At 59.4% G+C, this 23,384-nt stretch overlaps 10 protein-coding genes across 10 annotated transcripts; 5 read left to right on the plus strand and 5 right to left on the minus strand.

The window, feature by feature from the left end:
- Window positions 1-94: 94 nt before the first annotated feature.
- On the minus strand, window positions 95-2,027 carry CcaverHIS019_0406340 (uncharacterized protein; the record flags this gene model as incomplete). The annotated part of the gene is made up of 2 exons (XM_060600491.1): window positions 95-1,374; window positions 1,442-2,027. The coding sequence occupies 2 exons, from the start codon at window positions 2,025-2,027 to the stop codon at window positions 95-97; spliced, it is 1,866 nt and encodes a 621-aa protein (XP_060457079.1).
- An 886-nt stretch (window positions 2,028-2,913) lies between these two features.
- CcaverHIS019_0406350 (uncharacterized protein) lies at window positions 2,914-5,091 on the minus strand (the record flags this gene model as incomplete). Its single annotated transcript, XM_060600492.1, has 1 exon — window positions 2,914-5,091. The coding sequence occupies one exon, from the start codon at window positions 5,089-5,091 to the stop codon at window positions 2,914-2,916; it is 2,178 nt and encodes a 725-aa protein (XP_060457080.1).
- An 820-nt stretch (window positions 5,092-5,911) lies between these two features.
- Window positions 5,912-7,588, plus strand: CcaverHIS019_0406360 (uncharacterized protein; the record flags this gene model as incomplete). The annotated part of the gene is made up of 5 exons (XM_060600493.1): window positions 5,912-6,041; window positions 6,076-6,359; window positions 6,401-6,550; window positions 6,609-7,296; window positions 7,332-7,588. 5 exons carry the CDS (start codon window positions 5,912-5,914, stop codon window positions 7,586-7,588), a joined length of 1,509 nt encoding a protein of 502 aa, XP_060457081.1.
- An 840-nt stretch (window positions 7,589-8,428) lies between these two features.
- CcaverHIS019_0406370 (uncharacterized protein) lies at window positions 8,429-9,224 on the plus strand (the record flags this gene model as incomplete). The annotated part of the gene is made up of 3 exons (XM_060600494.1): window positions 8,429-8,874; window positions 8,919-9,063; window positions 9,153-9,224. 3 exons carry the CDS (start codon window positions 8,429-8,431, stop codon window positions 9,222-9,224), a joined length of 663 nt encoding a protein of 220 aa, XP_060457082.1.
- A 447-nt stretch (window positions 9,225-9,671) lies between these two features.
- CcaverHIS019_0406380 (uncharacterized protein) lies at window positions 9,672-11,118 on the plus strand (the record flags this gene model as incomplete). Its single annotated transcript, XM_060600495.1, has 4 exons — window positions 9,672-9,791; window positions 9,825-10,141; window positions 10,221-10,530; window positions 10,579-11,118. 4 exons carry the CDS (start codon window positions 9,672-9,674, stop codon window positions 11,116-11,118), a joined length of 1,287 nt encoding a protein of 428 aa, XP_060457083.1.
- A 45-nt stretch (window positions 11,119-11,163) lies between these two features.
- Window positions 11,164-13,364, minus strand: CcaverHIS019_0406390 (uncharacterized protein; the record flags this gene model as incomplete). Its single annotated transcript, XM_060600496.1, has 5 exons — window positions 11,164-11,516; window positions 11,835-12,623; window positions 12,661-12,761; window positions 12,803-12,981; window positions 13,251-13,364. 5 exons carry the CDS (start codon window positions 13,362-13,364, stop codon window positions 11,164-11,166), a joined length of 1,536 nt encoding a protein of 511 aa, XP_060457084.1.
- Window positions 13,365-14,617: 1,253 nt separating this feature from the next.
- creB (uncharacterized protein) lies at window positions 14,618-17,137 on the plus strand (the record flags this gene model as incomplete). Its single annotated transcript, XM_060600497.1, has 3 exons — window positions 14,618-14,767; window positions 14,810-16,041; window positions 16,078-17,137. 3 exons carry the CDS (start codon window positions 14,618-14,620, stop codon window positions 17,135-17,137), a joined length of 2,442 nt encoding a protein of 813 aa, XP_060457085.1.
- Window positions 17,138-17,245: 108 nt separating this feature from the next.
- On the minus strand, window positions 17,246-18,138 carry creB (uncharacterized protein; the record flags this gene model as incomplete). Its single annotated transcript, XM_060600498.1, has 3 exons — window positions 17,246-17,479; window positions 17,581-17,806; window positions 17,900-18,138. 3 exons carry the CDS (start codon window positions 18,136-18,138, stop codon window positions 17,246-17,248), a joined length of 699 nt encoding a protein of 232 aa, XP_060457086.1.
- Window positions 18,139-18,995: 857 nt separating this feature from the next.
- On the plus strand, window positions 18,996-21,291 carry CcaverHIS019_0406420 (uncharacterized protein; the record flags this gene model as incomplete). The annotated part of the gene is made up of 7 exons (XM_060600499.1): window positions 18,996-19,057; window positions 19,090-19,219; window positions 19,274-19,508; window positions 19,541-19,867; window positions 19,899-20,165; window positions 20,555-20,843; window positions 20,952-21,291. 7 exons carry the CDS (start codon window positions 18,996-18,998, stop codon window positions 21,289-21,291), a joined length of 1,650 nt encoding a protein of 549 aa, XP_060457087.1.
- A 27-nt stretch (window positions 21,292-21,318) lies between these two features.
- On the minus strand, window positions 21,319-23,191 carry CcaverHIS019_0406430 (uncharacterized protein; the record flags this gene model as incomplete). Its single annotated transcript, XM_060600501.1, has 2 exons — window positions 21,319-22,626; window positions 22,682-23,191. The coding sequence occupies 2 exons, from the start codon at window positions 23,189-23,191 to the stop codon at window positions 21,319-21,321; spliced, it is 1,818 nt and encodes a 605-aa protein (XP_060457088.1).
- Between the last annotated feature and the right edge of the window lie 193 nt (window positions 23,192-23,384).

Here is a 23,384-nt window from a genome sequence, read left to right on the forward strand (position 1 = left end):
AGATTGTGTCTATACTGTATAAATGAAGATGGATGCAATGTCAAGATGAGCGTGGTTTAACAACCTGGTACCTAGCACGGTGGCAACCTCGTACCTAGTACGGTGGCAACCTCGTCCGGTGTCCCAGGTCAAGATTCGGGAGCATGGGCGGGCCTCTTTCAAAGGACGTCTTGGAGGTGGTGCAAGTAGTCTCGGACTCGCGCCTAAAGTCGCTCATCTCGATCCCGGACACGGCCGTGTCCTTACTCTCCTGTCTTGGGCGGATAAGGCCGGCATCTGACTCGGCAGCAGCGGCGTCACTCTTGGCCTTGGCCGCGTCCATCTTGGCCAGCTCGTCGGGATGCACGCCGCTGCGTGGTCCGGGTTTCTTGATCGCCCGCCAGAACAGAGGCCACTTGCCAGTAAACTGCAGCGAGGGCGGGATGATGAGGATGAAGAGCGCAAAGCAGATCCAGCAAATGACAGCCCAGCCATTCGAGACATTGTTGTAGATCTGGCCGCCGACCACCGCACCAACAGCCGAGCTGACCGCAAAGGCGAGGTTCATAGCTGCAAACTCGTGAATCTCGGAAATACCTTCTCTGAATTTAGAGACGATGGCGACCTCGAGCGACGCAACCGTGTTGAGTGCCGTAGCGACCGTATTCGCACATGCAAAGTATACGATGAATCCTGGGAGTGACGAGGTGAGGATCATGAGCGGGATCCATGGGAGGCAGAATGCGAGAATCGCTCCGACGACCCATTCCGTGCCGATTTTGTCGCTTGCCCATCCTGCCAACGGGCCGATGAAGAACGACGGAACCGCACCAGCGAGGTAAATGAGGCCGACAAAGTCGGCATCCTTGTGCCAGATGGTGAGGACGCGAATTGCCATCGTCGCATCAAACGCTCCGATCACAAAGCCGAACACGAAGAACTGGAAGAAAGCCACAATGCCACGGGGGAGCGAGACGAGAGCCTTGAGGACGCCCCATGGAGACAGCTCGACGACCTTGCTGTCCTCTTCGGCCTTTTCCTCGAGGCCAGCGATCTGCTTCTCCGCCTCTGTCTCTGGCGCAGCGCTAACTGCGCGCTCGAGCTCGGCAGCTTCCTCCTGATGACCCGTTTCAACGAGGGCGCGGACAGCGGCGGCTTGGCGTGCTCGCAGCTTTTTGATATCCTTGACTTCAATAATGAAGAGACGCGCGACCGTGTCGAGCGCCAGGATGATGATGACGAAGATGAACGGCGCGTGCCATCCCATGTGCTTGTACAGCGCTCCACCGATGGGCGGCGCAATCGTCGCACCGAGCGAGAGACCCGTGAACGCGAACCCGAGGTGGGTGCCGAGGTGCGAAGGGTCAATGTTCTCGCAGATGAGGGCAAAGCCGACTAGACGTTAGCACTGCCATCGGGATGGTGCCTTGAAACGGCGCTTGTCAATCTGCTCGCGACTCACCCGTCCACATGATACAGCTTGAGAGGCCCTGCACGAAGCGGCTGACGAACATGGCCCCGTAGTGCTTGGGGATCATGAAAGTGATGCAGCTCACAATCATGATCAACACGGCTGCCACCAGTGGTCCCCGACGAACGGGGTACTTGTGGAAGAACCATGCGGTGGGAAACGTTCCGATGAAGATACCTGCAGAGTAGGCGAACAGGAGCCAAGAGGTCAGTGAGGCAATGTTCGTCATCCCCATCTCAGCCAACCTGTACGGCAAGATTGGCGCCACGATCGTGTACGCGAGAATGTCGCTCATGACGCCAATCGTCACTACGCCGGTCAGGAAGACCGGGTGGCTGCGCCACTTGAGTCCCCATGGGTCCTTGATTCCGTGAGCGACATGACACGCTTCGTATGCGCGCGAGACTGTGCGCTTGATGCTCGTGCCCGCACCTGCACCTGCGCCACTAGTGGACGGCGCGGGCCCGGAAACGCCAGAGACGGCGCGCTTCAGATCTGGCCCCTTGTCAAGGCTGCCATCTGGCGAGTCACACGCTGCCGTCTCTTCCGAGAACGTGCCGGGGTTCTCGGGAAGCATGGATGCTGGAACTACTGCCTGCTCCACTGGAGATCGAGGTGGGCTAGACATGACTGGAAGAATGCGAGTCGGCGAGCGTAGCGGAGTGGGCGTGGGCAAGTCACTTGAAACCCAATGCCGAGGGGCGGGATTTGGCCGAGGTGGAGGCTGATGTAATGCTTTTTCGATAGGTGATGGGCCAAAGTCGTGGCGACGGTGTTGCAAGAGACAAGAATTGCAGTAGTGATGAAAGGAGAGATGTCAACTTGACATGCATGAGTTACTGGGTGATGAGGGGTTAGAGGGCGGAGAAGGAGTTGGGTGCCCGGGAGGTGGATAGGCTGGACGGCGGGCGCCGAGAGGGGGTTGGTTCACCCACAAACTTTATGCAGGGAGGGCCATTCTGTAATTATCCGTCAATGCCAAGAGTCTGCGGAGACGGACTTGATCTCCTCACATCACATCAGGATGTCAGGCACAGCCCTAAGCCCAAGTCACACTTGGATCGCGGATGTCGTTCCGACTTGCAGCCATGATGACGACCCAGTTGCGAGATCAACTTGAGCCTCCCACTACTCGTACGGCATGCAATTATGGAAAGGGGTCGCACTTTAGCTGTGTAAAAGTTAATGTCCACCGCCTTGCGTGTTCCAGCGGACTGCCATGGTAATGTTCACGTCACACCCAAAACTTCTTCAGGATCTCAGGAGAGGCTTACGGCATGCCGCCAGGCACCATCGGAGCATGTTCGATTCTGTCCCCAACAGTGCCTCCAGGTGCTAGTCGGTTCTTGGTTCTTGGTTCAGAGAGCTACCATGCATACAGACTCTCGCAACAATGCATGATCCTTCCACTATAATTCAACTATATAGGCAGCCCGACCAGCGGGCGACATGTTAGCATAGGTCTACTGGTTCTGGTCGTCGGTGTTGACAACACGGAGCGGCGACAGGCGGTTGGGGTTTCGGTTACGGTTGAATGATCCCGCGCTAATACGCCTCTCACCCGCGACCGAAGGCCGGCGCGCGCCAGCGAGGTGGCGCGTCGTCGACGACGCCGAGTCGGACGGAACGCGCTGGTGCGTGGCCGAGGGGAGGCGCTGCGTGGAGGGGAAGCGCTGCGTGGAGGGGATGCGCTGGGTGCGGACAGACGACATGGTGCCGTGGATCATGGGCGAGCTGGGAAACTCCATGGGCGGAAGGCTTGGGGCGGCGGACACGGGCGTGTACATTTCCGGAGAGTGCTGGTGGCTTCCGAGGGTAGCCGAGGGTGAGAGCGGCCGGAAAGCAGGCCGGCTCTCCATACTGCGCGCGAGGGCGTTCCAGTCGTCAACGGTGGCTGCGTCGGCCGCTGCATCAGACATGCCAGAGTCGCGGTCGCGGAAGGGCGACTGCTCGTGGTCGGGCGAGAGGCGGTGCTGTCCGTCCGAGCGGGGAGATCCGAGGCGCGGGCTGTCGTCGAGATGGATGAGCTGCGCGTCGTCATCGTACATTGTGGACGCGACGGGCATGTAGGGCTCAACCTCTGGCGAGCCGGGGTGCTGGAACGAATCGCGACGCGACAAGGAACGAGGAGTACCACGACGCGGGAGGTTGGTGTACGTCGCTTCGCGGCGGTCCTGGTCGACTCGGCCAAGACCAAAGTCAATCTCCTCCCAGTTCTTCTCGTTCTGCGAGCTCACCAGCTCGGAAGGCGAGACCTGAACAAGCTCACGAGACGCAATAGTCCCATCGTCACCAACGCCGGCGCCCGAGCCTCGGCGGAAGACGCGCTCAATTGCCGAACGCATGTTGCTGCTCCACGAAGACGAGGGGTATGCGTTACCCGTACGCCCACCGTTGAAGTTGTTGAAGTGGCCATTATCCTCCTGCGTCGAGAAGGAGAAGTGGGACGCCAAGCGACGCTTGCGCTTGTTACGCTGGTGGCGGCGCCAGAGCCACATCGCGAGAGGCAAGAGGATGACGGTGAGGATGACGACGGGGGCGGCGATAGCTGCCGTGTTCGTCTTCTTAGTCGAAGGCGCGGCTGCCGCGAGGGGGGTGTTCTGCCCCAGAAGAGAAGGAGACCAGTCCTTGGTCCACTCCCAGTCGGCTGCATTCTGGGAACGCATGTCGAGGTAGTGCACGTCGGCGGTCGGGGCACCATCCGACCCCATCCCGAAGGCGGTGATCATCACACCCGAAGGTGTTACGACAGAGGTGTGGTACGCCAGGCCCGAGGCAGGCTTGATGTTGGCCGGCTGGCTCCACTCCCACGTCTTGGTGTTGAGGGTCGCGAGCATCTGACTCGGCGTAATGTTGCCAGATGCCGAGTCGTACTCTGAGCCACCGTGGAGCACCAGCATGTCGAGGCTGGGGTGGGCCACCAGGGTCGCACCCAGCCGACCGGCAGGGACCTCGCCACTGAGCTTCTGGGCCACCCAGCCATCCGAGGCGGTCCATACCCCCACAGTATCGAGGGAGACGAGCGTGCCGTCAGCAGCCTGGCCACCAGCAAGGTACACGGCCTCGGAGGTGGACGCAAGGGCAAAGTCGGCGACGGCGAGGTTGGTGCCCGTCAGGGAGGATGGGAGCTTGGCCGAGGACACGGCAGAGTCCGTGACAGGAACGGGCAAAGTGTCGGCCGCAGCGTATGCTGATGCCGAGTTGTGACACGTGCTCGTGTCGGCGATACCGCCCACAACCATGATCCCGTCGTGGATGGGGGCCGCGGCGGCGCCATGCCGGCGATGAAGGGAGGTAGGCGACGCTGAAGTCCACTGTCCGTTTGAGAGGTCAAGGGAGTGGGCAATGCCGTCAGAGGCGCATGAGGCCGTCATGCCACCCACGACGACGAGGGTGTCATCCTGAAGCGCCATCGAGGCGAAGGCGTGTGCCGGCAGGCCCGAGGTCGGCCCGTCAGTCCAGGTTGCGGACGAGTTGAGGGGGAGTACGAGGACCTCGTTGGTGATCTGCGTACCCGCGCCTGCTACGCTGCCGCCGACAACGTACATTGCCTGCTTGGAGTCGACGTAGGCGGCCCTGTGGCCCCACCGGGCCGTGGGGTTGAGCGCCTGTGCCGAGGGGATGAAGAGGAGGTGAAGCATGTTTGGATGGGAATTGGGATGGGGTCGAAACCGGTCGACGGTCGGGGGCCTCGTCAAGAGGTGATAGCTGTCCTCGTCAAGAGGCAGGTAGACGATGAGCTGGCCAGCAGCTCGGTGTGAAGTGGATGGGGAAGAGGGAAGAACTGCAATGCGCTGGAGTGGGGGATATGTACTCTATGAGCTGGGGGGAGGCTTTGAATGGTGAGAAGCCTTGCCACCTACGTCAGGAACAGGCTGGGGTCAGCCAAGTCAGTGATTGGTCAGCTGTGAGGCGTTCATGAGGTGTCCAGGGTGCTTTACCCATTGAATGGAGTATGTCAGTTATTGTTGGTTGTTGAAGTGATACAAGATCAAAGGACAAGGGTCTAAAAATCAGGCGCCAGAGATGGCAGGTTAGTTGTGGCGTTGCCAAGTTGACGAGGCTTGCTCATTGGTGGCTGACCACATAACATGACACTCTCAAGTGATCGAACGGGAGTATTTTGTTATCAATGTACGTGGAGTTTTAATGAAACAGCCCACGTGCTATTCACGTGACACTCCATGATTGCCACCATGTGACCGCAAAAGTTCACACTTGAGCCACTTGAATGGGTGGGAGGGAAGCAACGCTGTGTGGGTCAAGTCAAGCCAACAGACCAACACCAAAGTCAACGCTCCATTCTTCAACTCTTCAACTCTTCAACTCAAAACAGAGGACATCATTACCTTCTCTGACGTACCCACTGCTTGCAACGACCTAACCCGTCCATCACTCTTGTCACTGCCAAATTACGGCCGCTAGCTCTCGCCACAACCTCCACCTCCACCACACCTGATCATGTCCGCTGAGGCCGCTACTAAGACTGAGGCCGTGCCCTCGCTCGAGGTCGACGCTGCCGGTGTCCCTGTCGTCGAGGGCAAGACCGCTGATGAGGTCACCACCGCAATGGACAAGTCTGCCAAGCAGAGTAGGTCTCGCACTTGGATGTTGGCTAACCCAAGTCTACTTCTACTTCTCCGACTCGAACCTGCCCGTGGACAAGTTCTTCTTCTCGCTCACGGCCTGCAACGAGCAGGGCTGGGTCCCTATCAAGACCATCCTCACCTTCAAGCGTATGCGCGAGTTCCAGGCCTTTGGCGTCCCAGTTGTTGCTGAGGCGCTTCGCAAGGCAGCCGAGGCTGAGGGCAGCCACCCCCTCGTCGCTGTTTCCGAGGACGGCGCCAACGTCCGCCGTGTCCGGCCCCTTGAGCCAGTTACGGACGCGTGGGAGCGCTCGGTTTATGTGGTATGTCGCCTCTTGAATACGAGTATCGCTGACATTCGCAGAAGGGCTTTGGAGAGGGCGACAACGAGACAAACACACAGGAGAAGATCGAGGAGTGGTTCGAGCAGTTTGGCAAGATCAACGCCGTCCGTCGCCGCAAGGAGGACATTGAGGGCAAGGGCATGGCTGGCAAGGGCAAGGGCGCGTTCAAGGTGAGTCTCCCCGACGGAGCGCACGGACCAGTTTGGACGTGACTGACATTCCCCCCAGGGTTCCGTCTTCGCCGAGTTTGCGTACGCGTCCGAGATGGCCAAGTTCCTCGAGAACAAGGCCGACCACCCCAAGTTTATCGAGAGCGAGGAGCTGGTTATCGAGTCCAAGAACGACTACGTTAAGCGCAAGTGCAAGGAGAAGGGCATCCCCGAGTCGGAGATCCACCGCTCTCGCCCGGAGCGCAACGCGCCCCGCAAGTTTAACGCTTTCCGCGAGATGAACAAGATCTCTGAGGGCCGGAGCGGCGACCTCGCCAAGATCCCCAAGGATGTGGAGATTGTTGGCGAGGCCCCCGCCGTCGATGGCGGTTTCAAGCGCAAGCGCGAGGACGGTGACAACGAGGGCCGCCGCGAGAAGAAGGAGCGGACCCCCCTCACCTTTGAGTACAAGGGTGTGCGTCTTGAGATCGACGACAATGGTCAGATCAAGAACCCTGCCGAGGTGCCGTTCGAGGACGGCTGCGCCGTCAAGTTTACCGTCCAGGGCGAGGACAACTGGAAGGACCTCAAGGCCAAGGTTGTTGAGACTGCCATCTCTGACGTCTTCATGGCCCTCCCCGCAGGTGCCAAGGTCGGTACGATCGCGCACCAGAGCTCTACCAAGATCACCGATGAGGAGCTTGACAAGCTCGTCGGCGCCGGTCTCCAGTACGGTGGCAGTGCGGTCACGTGGGAGCGCATGAACGGTACGCGTCCCTAAAATAACAATGCTGACGGACAGAGGAGGAGCAGCGCGAGTTCTGGGTCAAGCGTGCCAACTACCAGGCCAGCGTCAAGCACAAGGAGGCAAAGGAGGCGCGCCGTCACGAGTGGAAGGGTGGCCGTGGTCGTGGTGGTCGTGGTGGACGTGGCGGCCGTGGCCGTGGCGGTTTCCGTGGCCGTGGTGGGGGTAACCGCGGTGGCGACCGCAACCGCGAGAGGGCTGCTGCGGCCGCTGCCGGTCTCCCGCCTACCGTCGGTTCTGTCAAGTCTGATTAAACTGTAGTGTAGTTTGTCATTGGGCACGATTGGATTCATATCATTTGTTAGAGTGCATGGATGGCTACCATATAGCCAACGGAAGACGTGCGAGCGTGTCGGCGGTGAGTGGCGTACATTGTCACTCATGACTGGTGGTCAATGCGTACTCATCGCGCACGCCTTGGTGCGACAGATGTGCAGTTACTATGTCCTCCACCCCACGGCCCTCGCGGTCCATGCTATCAGCTTCCATCGCCATATCAAGATCTCAATCTTCCTTGAACATGTGTCCAACGCAGGTTCATTGATTCGACTCGACTCAACTCGCTTCACTTGTTCACATCAAGTCAAAGTGAGTGGCGCAGGACGGTACCGGAACGTGCGTCGCCACCGGCCGCCACCGCCATCGCAACAGACTCCTTTGTCCTCATCGCCTTGCACGTCACCTTGCTTCATCTCAACCTCCCTGGCACGTCACCTTCCTTCATCTCAACCTTCCCGCCACCTCCATAACTCTCACCTCACCTCTCCTCCCCTCACAAGCCGCCGCTTGCTCACTCGCATCCTCACTCGCATCCTCGCCTCTGACCACCACCCCTCCCATCCACCCACCTTGCTCCGTTCCCATCACCATCTCCCAAGTAACCAAGCCCCTCGATAACAACCCCGACACCACCCAACAACAACCCCCACCCCAACGCACCCCCTCCCTCCCACTCTGGGTGCATGCTCCGCTCCTGGTCCGACGCCGCGTGGATCCGCCCTCATCCCGCCCCAACTCCAGGCCGGCCCAACCTGGCTATTCGCGTTCCCCTCTCCATCCCGCGGTACCACAACCCTCCAACCACTTCGCTAGCAATGCACGAGCCGACGCATCTAGCCATCTTCCGCTCAGGCGCCCCCGGCGCGCCATTTGCCTTCGAGCCAGCCTACTCGCACGCGCTGAGTGTTCCTCCCGTAGGCAGATTCCTCAAATCCGCCATCCATGTGACGGAGGACGAGCCGTGGGGACCACCAAAGCCCGACCCCGAGATCATGGCGCTCAAAGTCGACCCGCGACCCAACAACTACGCCGCTCTGAACCGGGCTAATAAGCGGGAAGTGGACCTCATCCTGGCCGAGATGAAGAGAGCGATCAAGGCCAAGCAGAAGGCCGAGGTTGAGCGAGCGAAGAAGGCTGCGGCACTCAAGAAGATTTCGGATCGAGAGAAGGACAAAGAGAAGCGAGCTGCTGAGAAGGACGCGGCGAAGAAACGTAAAGTGGCGGAGAAGGCGCACTTGAAAGCCCTCAAAGAAAGCAAACGGTACGCGTCCTTTGGTCCTTTTGTGTACGTTTAGCTGATTCAAGGACGGCCAAGGCGCAGTATACCAGCGCCTCTCGCGAGACGGGGATACCGCCCGAGTTCTGGTTCCCTTATCCGCCAATGTGTGCATATCGCCGTCCCCTGGCCAGTGGCGACGGGTGGCCGCTGATGAGTCGCACTATGACGCAGGTGAGACTGGCCGCTGGGGAAGGGGAAGGACCGGCTGGCGGCTGGCCGAGACGGCCCTTCCCCGCTACCCCGCTGTTTGCTTACTGTAGGCAATACACGATTTCGAGTACGAGGACCGCCTGATACGCACTGCGAACGGGCAGCTCGTCGGCTTCTTCTAGTCGTTGCAATGTGCTCATGTGTTGATAGACTGTATTGCTGAATGTATCTAGATCCCCGTAACCCCACGGCTGTGGTGGTCGTTGGATGGTTTGGTACCCAAGGGCGTGGGCGCCGGTTACTGTACATTTGGGTGGGCAGACCGGCGACTCGCTCAACCGGTCTCTGTGCGGAACTGTTGAATCTTACTGCCGTCGTGCGCAAAGCACCAACGTTCTCTCATCATCATCTCTCATCTCATCTCATCTCATCTCATCTCATCTCATCTCATCTCATCTCATCTCATCTCATCTCATCTCATCTCATCTCATCTATCATCTAGTATCATACATAAACGACCCGTCGTCGCTCCTTCGTGTCGCCTCGCTACTTGAACTCGGTCATCTCGGTCAATACCCTCAGGGCCATCTGTGGTATATCCATCTCAACTCCTCTTCCATTACAACATCATGGGCGACGGCACAGTTGTCGGCGCACTCCGCGCCCCCCTCGACCTCTCCAAGCTCGTCCCCTACCTCGAGCAGAACGTGGACGGCTTCCAGGGCCCTGTCGAGCCCAAGCAATTTGGCGTGAGCTCTCTCTTCCGTCCCGCCTAACCTCAGTTCGGCCAGTCCAACCCCACCTACCTCCTCGAAACACCCAGCAAGAAATACGTGTTGCGCCGCGCACCACTGGGTAAACTGCTGTCCAAGACGGCTCACCGCGTCGACCGCGAATTCGTCATCCTCAATGCTCTGAACCAGTACAATGCCCGGCTTCCGCCCCAGTCTGCCCGTCGTGTGCCCGTGCCAGAAGTTTATGCGCTCTGCATGGACCCAGAGGTCGCGGGGGCGCCCTTCTATCTCATGGAGTTTATCAAGGGCCGTATCTTCACGGATGTGCGCATGCAGAGTCTGCCGCGCGAGGAGCGGGATGCTTGGTGAGTCGGCCTGGGAAGCTCACCTGCCAACAGAAACACCCCCCCCCCCCCCCCCCCCCCCCCCCCCGCTAACGACCAGCTGGCACGCCGCCATCGCCACCCTCGCAAAGTTGGCCACCGTTCCCATCGCCGACCTGCAGCTGGACAAGTCGTTCGCAGCCGACCCGCTCGCCAAGCCCTACTTCCCGCGCCAAGTCAAATCACTCATGAAAGTATCGGACGCGCAGAGCGCCACGCCAGTCAAGCAGAACGGCGGCAAGCCCCTCGGCGACATCGAGCACGCGCAGGACCTCCGGCACTACTTTGAGAAGGGAGCGCAGGTCGTTGCGCGTGCTGAGACTATGCATGGCGCATCGGTGGTTCACGGCGACTACAAGATTGACAATGTTGTGAGTTTGCTCTTCTTGCTCGCAACTGGCTCCACCCGGCTTACCCAGATCTTCCATCCCACCGAACCCCGCGTTATCGGCATCCTCGACTGGGAACTGTGTACTCTCGGATCGCCGCTCGCCGACTTGGGTAACGTCCTCATGCCATTCTCATTTACGCCTGTCACGCGTGGTGACTTGGACCGGCTAGGCCTCAAGCCCGACGGCCTGACCAACCTCATGATCGGGCTCAAGGGTCTTCCCTCGTCCGAGACTGGGATTCCTCAAGTATCGCAGCTCGAGCGGTGGTGGGTCGACGAGATGAATGCCGGTTATAAGTGGCATGCGGCCCACTCGCCGTCGATGAAGGGCAAGGCGTCTTCGCCTGCGCCATGGAGTTACCCCATCGCCGGACTCGAGTGGGTGCGCGCGTGGATGCTCTGGCGGCTGGCCATTATCGCGCAGGGCATCGCTGCCCGTGCAGCGCTCGGACAGGCTAGCAGTGCCACTGCCAGCCCCAGTAGGGAGAGGTTTGACTTCTTCGGCCGGATGGCGTATCGCGCCATGGTGGATGGTGACAAGGCCGAAGACATCAGTGCCAAGTTGTAGATTGATGCAGGTTCAACTATCGCCCACTTTTATGCAGCGTCATAACTATCGCCCACTTTTCCTTTGTCCTCGCTCACGCGCCGCCTTCTCCTCGACCGCCCTGGCCCTCACATACTCGACCATCTCCTTGGACATGCCCGGCACGGTGAACGTCGTTAAATCCGGTCGATATTTCGGGAGGACCTGCCGCACAGCCTCGGAGACGGAAACAGAGACAAGTCTGGACAGGACTCGTTGGCCGGGCGTCGGTTCCCAAGAGCTCTTGATGGGGGAGACGATTTCGGCCTTGGCCAGCTTTCTGGGCCGTTCTTGGCTAGCCTCATCGTCGGCATCTACGTTTGACGCGCCCGAGTGACGTGGCCGTTTACGGGGCATGCTGGGTGATGACAACTGGGGTGCTGGGGTGGGTGGTGACAACTGGGGCGCTGGGGTGGGTGGTGACAAGTGGGGCGCTGGGGTGGGTGGTGACGGCTCTGGCTCTGGCTCTGGCTCAGGCTCTGGGCCAGGGTCGGTCCGCATGCTCTCGTCCGTCGTCGGCACTAGGACATGGGCGGGTGCCGACGAGGAGATTTGTGGTGCCCAAGACGAGACCGGTGGCCCTGAAGCTGGAACGGGCGAGGATGGTAGAGGCGCCGATTGCGGGAATCGAGATAGGTTGAAACTGCCCGAATCTTGCGACTTTGATACAGACTCTTCAGAAGCTCCCTGCGACTCACACGGCACTGGTCGCTTCTGTGCCCTTCGCTGCTCCTTCTCGTAGTCTGAGAGATCGTCTTCGTCCGTCTCGCCTGTGGGTTGCGACGATGCTCTTGGAACTTGGGGGGACGACTTGAACACCTGTCGACGGGGGGGCTTAGTCCGGCGCGAGGTGAATCGAATCGGAATCGAAATCGAGTCCGAGTCCTCGTCATCGCTGTCCGAGGGAGTTTCGAAGCGTCCAGTCCGCAAAGGTGGGCTGATGTCGATGGCCATGTCGATGACAGGCTGTGTATGTTGCGCGGCCGCCAGTTCAATCTTAATTGGAGATTGTGAGGTCGGTGGGACAATCTTGGTTGGAGATCGTGAGGTCGGTGGGACAATCTTAGTTGGAGATCGTGAGGTCGGTGGGACAATCTTAGTTGGAGATCGTGAGGTCTGTGGGACCTGGGCCGACTCGTGCAAGCTTTCGTGAGTCCGCGGTGACGCTGATGGTAGATATTGGGTTTGGCTGTCTGGTGGCTGAGCGCGCGGAGACTCTGTCGACAGATACTGCGTCCCGTTTGTCGACTCTGTCGGGAGATACTGCGTCGCGTTTGTCAATGACCCCGAGTGTCCGTTGGACTCGAGCGACTCGGGCTCGGGCTTGAACGGGTCAGTGCCAAAGACGTCGATCGCGTCCAACTCTGCCCGTTGCGCTTCCGAGGCCGGAGTGAACAGCCATGCGGGAAGAGCTTTCCCCGCCGCGCTCAAGTCTGCCACGAGCTGATTGACGCGTTTGAGGCGTTTGAATGTGCCTGGGTGGACCTCTTCTGATGTCTGGTGTCAGCTCTGATACAGATGCACTTGCCTCTCGTGAAGGACCCGGTAACGCGTTGGAGGCCATTGCGCTGGGCTCTCCGACAGGCTCTGCAGGTACAACAAGTGACGGCTGCGATTTCTGCGAACTACCATAAGCTAGCCCTTGGCCCTGGCCCGTAATACATACTCTCCAAGCCACCACTTGCGGAGAATGCGGTTAACCTCGGCGTCGGCTCTTGTGCCGCCGCGCCCAACTTGCACCGTATGCGGAAAATACACTGGTTCGTTCCCGTCACCCGTAACCACAGCCCAACGATGAACGACGAGCTGGACGCGGACGTTATCTAGTTGTGCCGTGACTGGATACTGAGGTAGGAGCGAGATGGAGTACTCTGTCAACCGTAGCGTAGAACGGATCGAGGACGTTAAGAGTTCCGGATTCTCCCCAGCTTTGGACCTATATCAGCTCTACCTCTCGCCCAGCGTACTGCTCATACGAGTCGGCTGCGTGCCGTTCAAACACGACTGATACCCTGTGCGTCCGGTCCGAGACGACGGCGGAAATCTGCCGACTTGGCTGTGACGCTGTTCGGAAAGACGTAAACTGAGTCAACAAAGTTCAAGCCTTGACGTACTTTGACGAGCTGGCAGAAGACGGGGTTGCTTAGCTGAGGCGAGAGGTCGGCGCCGTGTTGTTCGTCATGGGAGATGATGGAGGATACGATCCACGACCGGATGAAGGATGCCATGAGCCAGGAGCCAGGAGCCAAGAGCCATGAGTCATGACGAGATGGGTGGTTGAATCCGAGCCGGAGCCAAACACCATCTCAGGCACATCAACCTCGTGGAATTGGGCCCGTTCACGTGGATGGGACCGGTTCAAACGGCACATTAAATCTTGCACACCTTGTTTGATTTGTACGTGCCTAGTTTGTGAGTATACGACAAAGTGGGCTATGCGGCAGTAGCATTAGGTCAAATCAACAGGCACCCCAATAGGTTCCTACTAATACCTAATACCTCGGTAACTCCTTTCAAGCTGACAAGCAAGCAACCTCCGAGATGACCAAACTGGCTCTCATCACTTAGGGGGACTCTCCTCGGCCTGTCGCCATTCTTGTAATCCGTCTACAGCTCTTAACTCGAGGCTCGGCTGAAGCAATGGGAGCAACACAACCTCCGTGGCAAAGTCCTAGTCACCCAGCCCAAGTCATGAGACACCCACTCCTCTCATGCTGAGCCCCCACTCTACTCACGATAGGATGCATTGCAAGTATGATGGATACATGACGACGCCGCGTCACCTGGCCGTGTCCCCAAATTAACGACTGCCAACTGCCTACGTACCTCACCCTGGCGCTGGCGTGGCCTGCGTGGCGAGGCGAGATGCGATTCAGTTACCTGAAACCTGAATGTGACTGTGCCCACTTGCAACTTGAACCGCGAGATATCTTGATTCTACGCAGTGGTCTGTGCATCCCATCGCTGGGTCTGTGGGGACCGTTATCTCCTTTACCGTCATCGGAGGCAGCAGTTTGCCCGCCATCCGATCGCTGTTGGATGGTTTTAGTTGTGCATCGTTCGGATACCAAAAGGCGCGTGCGGGGACCTCATACTCTACCCTGGACGGCTCCAAAATACCCCATACTATACAATGAACCGGCGACCGGCGACTGGCCCACATCGCATCGCATCTCATCGCATCTCATCTCATCTCATTTCTATCCTCCTTACCTCCCCCTACCTATTCTTGAATCCCACTCCACCCTCATCAATCCCTCATCCACATCTCATCACATCTCATTACATCTCCTACTGCCATTCAATCCAACTAGCCCTTCCTCCCCTTGCCCCCACCGACTCCCCCTGTATCACTCGCTCCATCTTACCCCACTGTCCCCCCCCCCCCCCCACTCGCCCCAGGCCAGGGCCACATCACACCCACCACATACCTCATCCTCGTCGACTTTAATCCACCCATCACTAGGCCAGAACATTAGTCATGGAGAAGTGGCGCCGTTTCGGCATGGGCAGTGGCAACGCCGCAGCTACCAATGGTACCACCACCGCTCCCCCGCCCACTGAATCGCCACCTCCAGAGCCTAAAGGCAAAGAGAGGGCGCTCGACGAGGGTCTTTGGGGCCTCGAGAACGTGGGTTCTGAGCAGAGTCTTTTCAATCGCTAACATTACAAGTTTGGCAACACCTGTTACTGTAACTCGATCCTACAGGCACTGTACGCGTCTGAGCCGTTTCGCGCATTCATCGAGGCTTACCCCGACGTCGCAGCACCGTACAATGCCCTCGGTGGCGAGATTGCGACCGAGCCCATTCCCAGTCCCAGCCTGGAAGCAGTCAATCCCAACCCGATGGAGTCGCCCACTGCCAACCCCTCTGCTAAGGAGAAGCGCGGCGGCCTCCTTGGCCTCGGCAAGTCCAAGGACAAGCAGCAGCCCACGAAAGCTGTTCCAGCACCTGTCCAGCCGCCGCAGCAGTTACCACCACCCATCATTCTTCCGGCAGACCCGTCGTTCCCGGAGATGACGCTTCTGGCCACTGTCCAGACGCTCTTTCACCATCTGAGCACATCGCTCCCTCACCACCCGGTGTCGCCCAAGAACCCCCCACCCTCTCAACCAAATGGGTCAGCAGCAGCCGCTTCCCCGTCAGGAGCCCCTGCGGCCAACTCTTCGACGACCGTGGTACAGCTCGGCCCGAACGGTCTACCACTGGGCCCGTCGCTCTTAGCTTCGTTACCGCCGCCTTCGTGTCCGCGCGGTGGAGGACCGTACCATGCTGGTTCGCTGGGCCGAGGAGTCGTCCGCCCCGAGGATGTGTTACGCACTGCGCGCCGGCACAACAACATGTTTGGCGGGCAGCAGCAGCAGGACGCCCACGAGTTCCTGGGCTTTGTGCTGAACCAACTCGCCGAGGAGGTGGAGCGCCTCGATTCGGAGCTCAAGGAGCGCGGGGAGGAGGTCACCAACTTCAAGGAGCGTGGTATGACCTTTATCCACTCGCTGTTCCACGGCGTACTTGTCAACGAGACGCGGTGCCTCAACTGCGAAACGACCAGCTCGCGCGAGGAGTCGTTCCTCGACCTGTCGATCGACATTGAGCAGCACTCGTCGCTCACGGCGTGTCTGCGCCAGTTCTCGCACTCGGAAATGCTGTGCAGCACAAACAAGTTTTACTGTGAGACGTGCTGCGGCCTGGTCGAGGCCGAGCGCCGCATGCGCATCAAGAGCTTGCCGAACATTCTCGGCTTGCACCTCAAGCGTTTCCGCCAGGACCAAATGGGGCGGTTACACAAGCTCTTCTACCGCGTCACGTTCCCCCTGTCACTGCGAGTGCCGTGTACGACCGAGGACACAGAGAAGGCTGAGAGGCTGTACGAGCTATTTGCGGTTGTGGTTCACATTGGAAAGTGAGTCGGATTGAGGATACTGTAAGCTGACAGCAGCGGCCCCACCCACGGCCACTACGTGACTGTAGTCCGATCCGAGGACGGGTGGGTCATGTGTGACGACGAGAACGTCGAGCCGATCAGCGAGGACGACCTCACAAACTACTTTGGTGACAACATTACGGGAGCGGGCTACGTGCTCTTCTACCAGGCGGTCGAGCTTGACCTGCTATCGCTTGGGCTCAAGAGGCTTCCCCAGCCCAAAGTCCGGCCGCAGATGCCCGTGCATCTCGTCGAGGAAGCGAAGAAGGTGCTCGCGCCGGTCTCTGAGCCTTCCGCAACCCCGGTGGCGACAGCACCGGCTAGCCCCGCTGTCGCCACCCTGGCCAATGTGCCGTCTCCAGTTGCGCCGGCCACGCCAGTTGACCCTGCGGCTCCAGTTGCCATTCCTGTGCCAGCCGTGTCGGTCGCGGCGGCTGCACCCTCGTCGCACCCGTCGACACTGTCCAACACTTCGGCGTCTGGCACGCCGAACGGGAGTGTACGCCGTGAGTCGTCGACTGCGTCGTCGCTCCTCACTTCGGCGTTTATGGAGCACAACTCTCCAGCCCGGCGTAGAGAGCCGTCAATGTCGCGCTCGACAGACAAATCAAACCGCTGGTCGATCCTGAAACGCAAGGACGACCCAGCCACCCGTCAGCCACTGCAGAGGCAGGGTACGGCTACTACACTGGGAACACTGGGAACGCTTGGGACGGACAATACGAGTTGGAGCAGCATGCAGCACGACCAGGGCGAGCACACACCTCAACACAGCAACGACATGAGCTCGTCGATGATGTCGTCTCTCTCCGCGACGAGTGCCGCCCCTTCGACGGGCACTGGTCGGTCCTCGCCAATCCCAACATCGACGGTGCCGAGCCACAGCAGCCTCGGCCTCAGTTCCTCTACGCGTGCGGACCGCTCGCCGAGTGGCATGTCGACCTCGAACGGATTCAGTGGTGGTTCGTCGCTCGGGCGCAAAATCAGCGACCGCACGGGCCTGGCAAAGTTGTCGCGCAACACGAGCTCGGGCTGGAAGATGGGTTTCGGCAAGAAGGGCAAGGTCGACGAGTGATTGTATCTGGCTGGGCTTGTGGGCCTGTTCCTTGGCAAATGTAGTAACAACATCTGCATATGCGTACGTGCACCAAAGAAAAACCCTTTTGTAGATTACAGTACACTATTACCTCGCACCGTATACTTGACCGGCGCGAGTTTCAAAGGCCTCGACCATTTTATCGGCCACCTTGGGGAGGACGGCCTGGCTTGCGATCCGGTGCAGGGGGTTGGCGAAGGCAAAGGTCAGGTCGATGGTGAGGAGGGTGGAGGAGGCGATGTGGCCGCCTGTGCCGGCTGGCGCGAACGACCAAGTCGTCACGAGGTTCTTGAACAGGGGGGTACGCTTGGATGCGGTTGCCTGGGGTTAGGAGGGACTAAAGGGGGCTGGCTCATCGCTGCAGTGTAATGGTGCACTGCTGTGCGCTTCTCGCTGCTCTCCCTGTTCGTTGGCCGACTCACCGAAACGCTCTCAAACGGCGTCCCCACGACCCGGGACACATATCTCTCCTCGAGTCCGCCGAACCCGACTGCCAGCTCTGCGTCGACGGCGAACGGCTCAGGTCCGGGCCTCCACGACGTCGGATATCCCTGCGTGTCGAGGACGGTCGAAGCCGTGCAGAACGGAATGAAGTCGACGTAGGCCGGCACGTCCGAGACGAGTTCGTACAGTTGTGCGGGCGAGTAACTTGGGTTAGCAAAGTAGTGCACAAGCAAGCCCAAAAGCAAGCCCAAGCGAGCCCAAAAGCAAGCCCAAAGCAGGCCCAAAAGCAGTACTCACGGGAGGACCTTGCGTGCATGGAACCGCTGTTCTTCGCCTGTATTCTCGATCTCTGGGCCGGGGATGAGTGTCGCGAGCCGCGTGATATCTGGGAGCGAGAAGAAGGTGCGGGCTGGCGCGGTGCGGGCTGGCGCGGCGCGCGCAGAAAGCCCTGGTCGGCCGGCGGATGCGATGAGGGGACGGGCGGGGCGGATTTGGAGAGCACGGGATGACCGGGCGAGGGTGAGCGATGGCTTCATGTTGGTGGGGTGGGAGTGGGAGTGGGGTGGGGGCGGGAGTGGGGGTGAGAGTGGGAGTGGGAGTGGGAGTGAGAAGAGATGGGAGTGAGAAGAGACGAGTGAGAAGAGATGGGCTTGGAGTGGGAGTGGGAAGAGATGAGTGAGTGGCAAGTTGCGGGTGAAAATGGTGTAATCCAATTCCGACTCATTGGGCCTCATATGTCTAATCCAAATGCCATTTAGGAACAGTCCAAATGTGACCTGCCTGCCCCCACTCCACTGACCGAGCTCCGACAGAGGTCATGCATCACGCGTGACCTCACGACCTCACGACCCCACGACCCAGCTCGCTACGTCCTATCGCCCAGCTGGCATGCTCGTCCGCCGCTGCGATCCACCCCTACTAGCATTACTCCAGATCCCACAAGCCGCGCCCACTAGCATTAATCCAGATCCACAAGCCCCTCCCACTCGCGTTCTGACTACAGGACAGAATGGTAGCCTCGGCAGTGGCCTTGGATGAGACGTAACCTTGGATGAAGACGTAGCCTTGGATGAGACGTAAGCACGCGGCGTCCTCGGATGGTCGCAGAGGATTGGTGTAGATGTCATCAGGCACTTTGACCCAGATAACCTCGGTAGTGCTTTACGAAAGTCACAGCGAGCTCGCCGACCTCGTTGACCGAGGCCGACCGGCACGACCGGCATCACGCCGACGGCCATTCATTCATTGTCATTTTGTCATTTCGCCATCTTGTCATTTTGTCATCTTGTCATTTCGTCATGCGCTGACCAAGCCCGCTCCGTGTCGCTTCACCTCGCATGCATACTTAATCTCCATGGCGAGCGTCAATGAGCGTCACCAAGCAAACTAAACCATGCCTGCACTAACCCCCCCAGCCCTCGTCCTCGTCACTGGCGCCTCCGGCTTCCTGGGCCCGTATGTCCATTGTCTCTCCCTCCTGACGACAGATACATCGTCAAGGCACTGCTGGACGATGGCTTCAAAGTCCGTGTGACGGCCAGGGACGCCGCCAAGGCCGACTACCTCACCACCACCTTCCCGGGCATTGACGTCGCCATCGTGCCCGATGGTGCTGCCGTGGGTCTTTTCTTCCCCTTTCCCCCCCCCCCCCCCCCCCCCCGCTAACCCCAGCCCAACGCCTACGACGCAGCCGTACTCGGCGTCGACGGGGTCGTCCACGCCGCTTCCCCGCTCGACACGACCAACACGGGTGACCCCGCCCTCGTTATCGACCCCGCCGTCAAGGGCGTCACTGAGCTCCTTGCCAGCGCGGCCAAAAGCTCCGTCAAGCGGGTAGTTCAGATCTCGTCCATTGCCGCCATCGCTCATCCCAACTTTGATCTCCCGCGCGTGCTAACTGAATCCGGTTTGTTTATCCCCTCGACCACGCTGATATAGATTGGAACGACGAGTCGCCAGCCATCTGCGCCGCCATCGGTGCATCCGCCCCGCCTTTCCTCAAATATCTCGCCAGCAAGTCTCTGTCCGAACGCGCCTTCTGGGATTTCTTCAAGGCGTCCCAGAAATTCGACGGCGTCGCACTCGACTGTGCCCTCGTAAGAAATGTCTTTGGATTCGCTGATGAGATCTATGGAGAACCCAAGGGATACGCGGCTAGTCAAGGCCGTGTCGAGGGCTCGAATACTAGCCTTGTTCCATGGATCACCTCGCCTCCAGACGTGGATCTGACCGCACAAGTCTTCCCCTGCGTCGATGCCAATGACGGTGAGTGGAGATAATACCACGCTGATAGTAGTGGCCATAGCCGCCGTCCGCGCCCTCACGGTCCCTGCGGCCGGGGGAGAGCGCTTCCTCATCACGACTAAGACGGCGCAGAATAACGACTTTGCGATAGCCATCTCGAAAGGTAATAAAGATACCGAGTTCCGTGTCGCCCTCGATCGCAAGGCTACCACGTTTGAGAATGGAAAGGCGGAGAGAGTGTTGGGAATGAAGTTCAAGGATAAAGATCAGGTGCTGGCTGGCTCCATGCGTGCCATCCAGGCGTTCCTCGAACGTAAGAGTAAGATATAGATGATGTGGTGAGATGCAACAGTTGGTGGTGAGATGCCGAGATTCCCCTTGTCCCTAGTCGTCGGCTACCAAAAGCCTTTGAGCCGGTATCGGGTGACGTTGACAGTCTTGACTGCTCGTTCCGATCAATCTTTCCGACTGGCAGAGCCGTTCAGCCCTCTTGAGCTGGAGGGCTGACTCGGCGCTCAGTACCATCCCCTCTCGATCTTTCTCCACCCCCAGCCATCGCCATGTCCGACCCCGCCTCGCTCACCTACTCGTCCCACCCGCACATCATCGAGCAAATCGTCCTCTCCACCCCGCTCTCTCTCCATCTCCGCCTCCTCTGCCACTCCCTCCGGCGCACCATCGACAGATCGCTCAATGGGGACTTGACAGTCTCCCATCCTCCTTCTGGCCGTTGGCTGATCTTCCACTCTGGCTCCATCCGCCTCCCATCGTCGCACAACCGCAAGGTCGCAGTCCAGATCGTCGACCAGGCCCTGCTCCTGCAACGCTCCTTTGCGGGCGTACTGTTCCGCTTATCGCCCAATGACGTGGGGTGGTTGAAATCGATCATGGCGGACGTCCAAGTCCTTACTATTAGCGGCGATGTGTGGCATGGGAATCGCACGTTGCCATTTATTGCCCTCGCTTCGATGCCCGCTGCACAAGTCAAGTTCCTCAGGTTGGTGGGAGACGGATATCCCTCCCCTTCATACCCGTCCCTACACCCATTCTCCGCCCCTCGAGTTGAGATCATTGCACAAGTAGAACCACATATACCACGCGAAAGGTGCTGGGTCGGCACCACTTGGCTCATCCCTCCCGGCACCGAGGAGATTACAATCGACCTCAAAGTCGGCCCACAGGAATGGAACTCGATGCCGACTCCAACACCACTCACTTATCCTCCCTCTGTACAGCGTGTCCGTATCGCTCTTTCCGTGGATCGCACCGCCCTCGCCAGTGTAATCTACAAGCTCTTCCGAAACTTCCGGCCCGAAATACGCTGGACCACGACTGGCATTGACGAGACGACGCCTAGCCTCGACCAGCAAGGCCTCGACCTGCTCGGCCTGATTGCTCGCATGTCGGGCTCCGAGATCGAGGACGTAAGAGCCGCCTTTGCATAGTTGTACAAATATACATAATCTACGTTTCTATCTAGGAACAGCCATGACGTCCCCCCCTAGTCTTCGGCATACCTCGTACGCGAGCATGAGGAGGAGTTGGCCTACAAAGTCGACGATCGCACTGTGGATCGGGAGCGTGTAGCTGTCTGGGTCCAGGTTGCGGTGCCAGCAGAAGAGAGTGAAGAACTGGGCACAGAGGAGGGAGAATGCAGACGCGATGGCGTAGGCTACCCATCCTACCCAGCCGAGATGGATATCGATCCAGCCGGTCGCGTTGACAAAGACCACAAAGGCCGCTTGACAAGGGAACGAGAGGGCGAACAGTACGCCTATACTTTGCGTCGGGCTGAGGCCGTCATATGCCGCCTGTAGGCGGCCGGTCATCGTGTGCGTCGAGTGGCTCCCCGAGCCGGGGTGCAGGCGACGATGGAGTTGCGTGCTTAGCCTATTTGCGTGGATCGCCCCAATGGCTCCCGTGAGACCCGTCATTGAGATTGCGAGAAGGGCGAAACCGCGATACTTGCTCACACCCGTTTCGAGAACCATACCCGTGCCGCTCGAGATGAGCATGGCGCTAATAAGCGGGATCCAGCTGCCGCGCGCAATGTCCTTGACCCACGTGTCGCGCATTACGCGGCGCGTAAACCACAGCGCCGCGATACCCATAATAATCACGATAATGAGGGGGACCGGCGTGTCCATTGCGCCGACGAGAACAGTACCCGCAAGTGCGAGGAGGAAGAGGGTGAGAAGATCACCGAGGCAAGCGGCGATCGGCGGCGTAATGTTGTCCGGGTCGACATTGACCCAGCGGCAGAGCACGACAAGCGCGCACATGAAGCTTCCGAGGAAGAGGGCTGACAGGCCCGCGGCAGCCATGCCCGTCGCGAGGACCATGACCAGCTGTGCTGGGCCTGGACGAGTGTACCCTTCACGCCAGGGGTCGTCGATGCTCGGGTCAGCAACAGTACCTGGTACAGGATAGTTGATGCCATCGGAAGGCACGTCGCCAAGACGGTGGGTGGTCATGAGACCGAGGACGAAAGAGAGCACGGCTGCCAGCGAACTGATGAGGAGCGCCTGCAGGCCGAGCAAGGTCAGGTTGGCCGTAACGAGCGAGCGGCGGACGCGGCGCGTGTCGAGCTCGCCCAGGGTTGCTGACGTGCCCAACCGCGCGGATAAGCACATCTCAAGGTTGCCCTTGAGGTTGCCGATCATAGGCACGAGGATGAAGAGCTCGTCAACGCGGCGGAACACGCGCCAGCGCGCACAGTGTTCCAGGAGCTGGCCGCAGAACACGAGACCGACAAGGGAGAAGAGTAATGAGGGTGTTGACTGGGGTCAGCAATGGTTCGGTCAGACGCCCCGCAGTCACACAACAGCGACTCACGGAGAACAACAACCCGCGCAGGTCGGCCCACTTGCCAATTCCGCCTTTCTCCAAGACTTGGCTGCCCAGCAGGCGCCCCTCCTCGGCAATCTCTGCCATCTCCATGCTGTCGCGCTCGGCTTCAAAGCTCGCACTAGGGCGCGCGAACGGGTGCACGGCTGAGAGGCGTTCATGCCGGTTATGCCCGTCATTGTTATGCCGCTCTTCCCTCATTGCGTCAACATCGCTTCTTGCCGGCATTTCCGGTTTTGTGGCCGTGAGCGGGACGACGGGGGACGTGATCCCGTGAGACACGCTCGAAACGGATGCGCGCCTCTCGCTCTTATCGGTACTATTCCTTTCTTCCCACTCCCACCTGTCCTCGTTTGTATTTGACGGGCGCGACGTGCTGCCGCGGTTCAGCTCGTACTCGTGCTCGTGCTCGTCGTAGTCCTTGAGCCCGGCTGCTGCAGCAAGGCGGCGGGCCTGGCGCACAGTTTCTGCCACGTCGCGCTTCAGAATGGGTGACATGGAAGCACGGGCACACTAGTCGACGTCTGGGAATGTGGAGCTGGTGGTGTGAAGGATTGCTGTAGGAACAAGGTTTGGTGGTTGTGATGAAGGTGTTGTTGGCGCCAAGCTGCTGGACAGTGAAGGGTGGAGGAGGCGAGGAGGCGAGTTGATGCGTTACGTAGTGTATGATACAGAGAAGGAGAAGAGAAAC

Source organism: Cutaneotrichosporon cavernicola, assembly GCF_030864355.1.
Source record: "Cutaneotrichosporon cavernicola HIS019 DNA, chromosome: 4".
In the NCBI taxonomy this organism is placed as follows: Eukaryota; Fungi; Basidiomycota; class Tremellomycetes; order Trichosporonales; family Trichosporonaceae; genus Cutaneotrichosporon; species Cutaneotrichosporon cavernicola.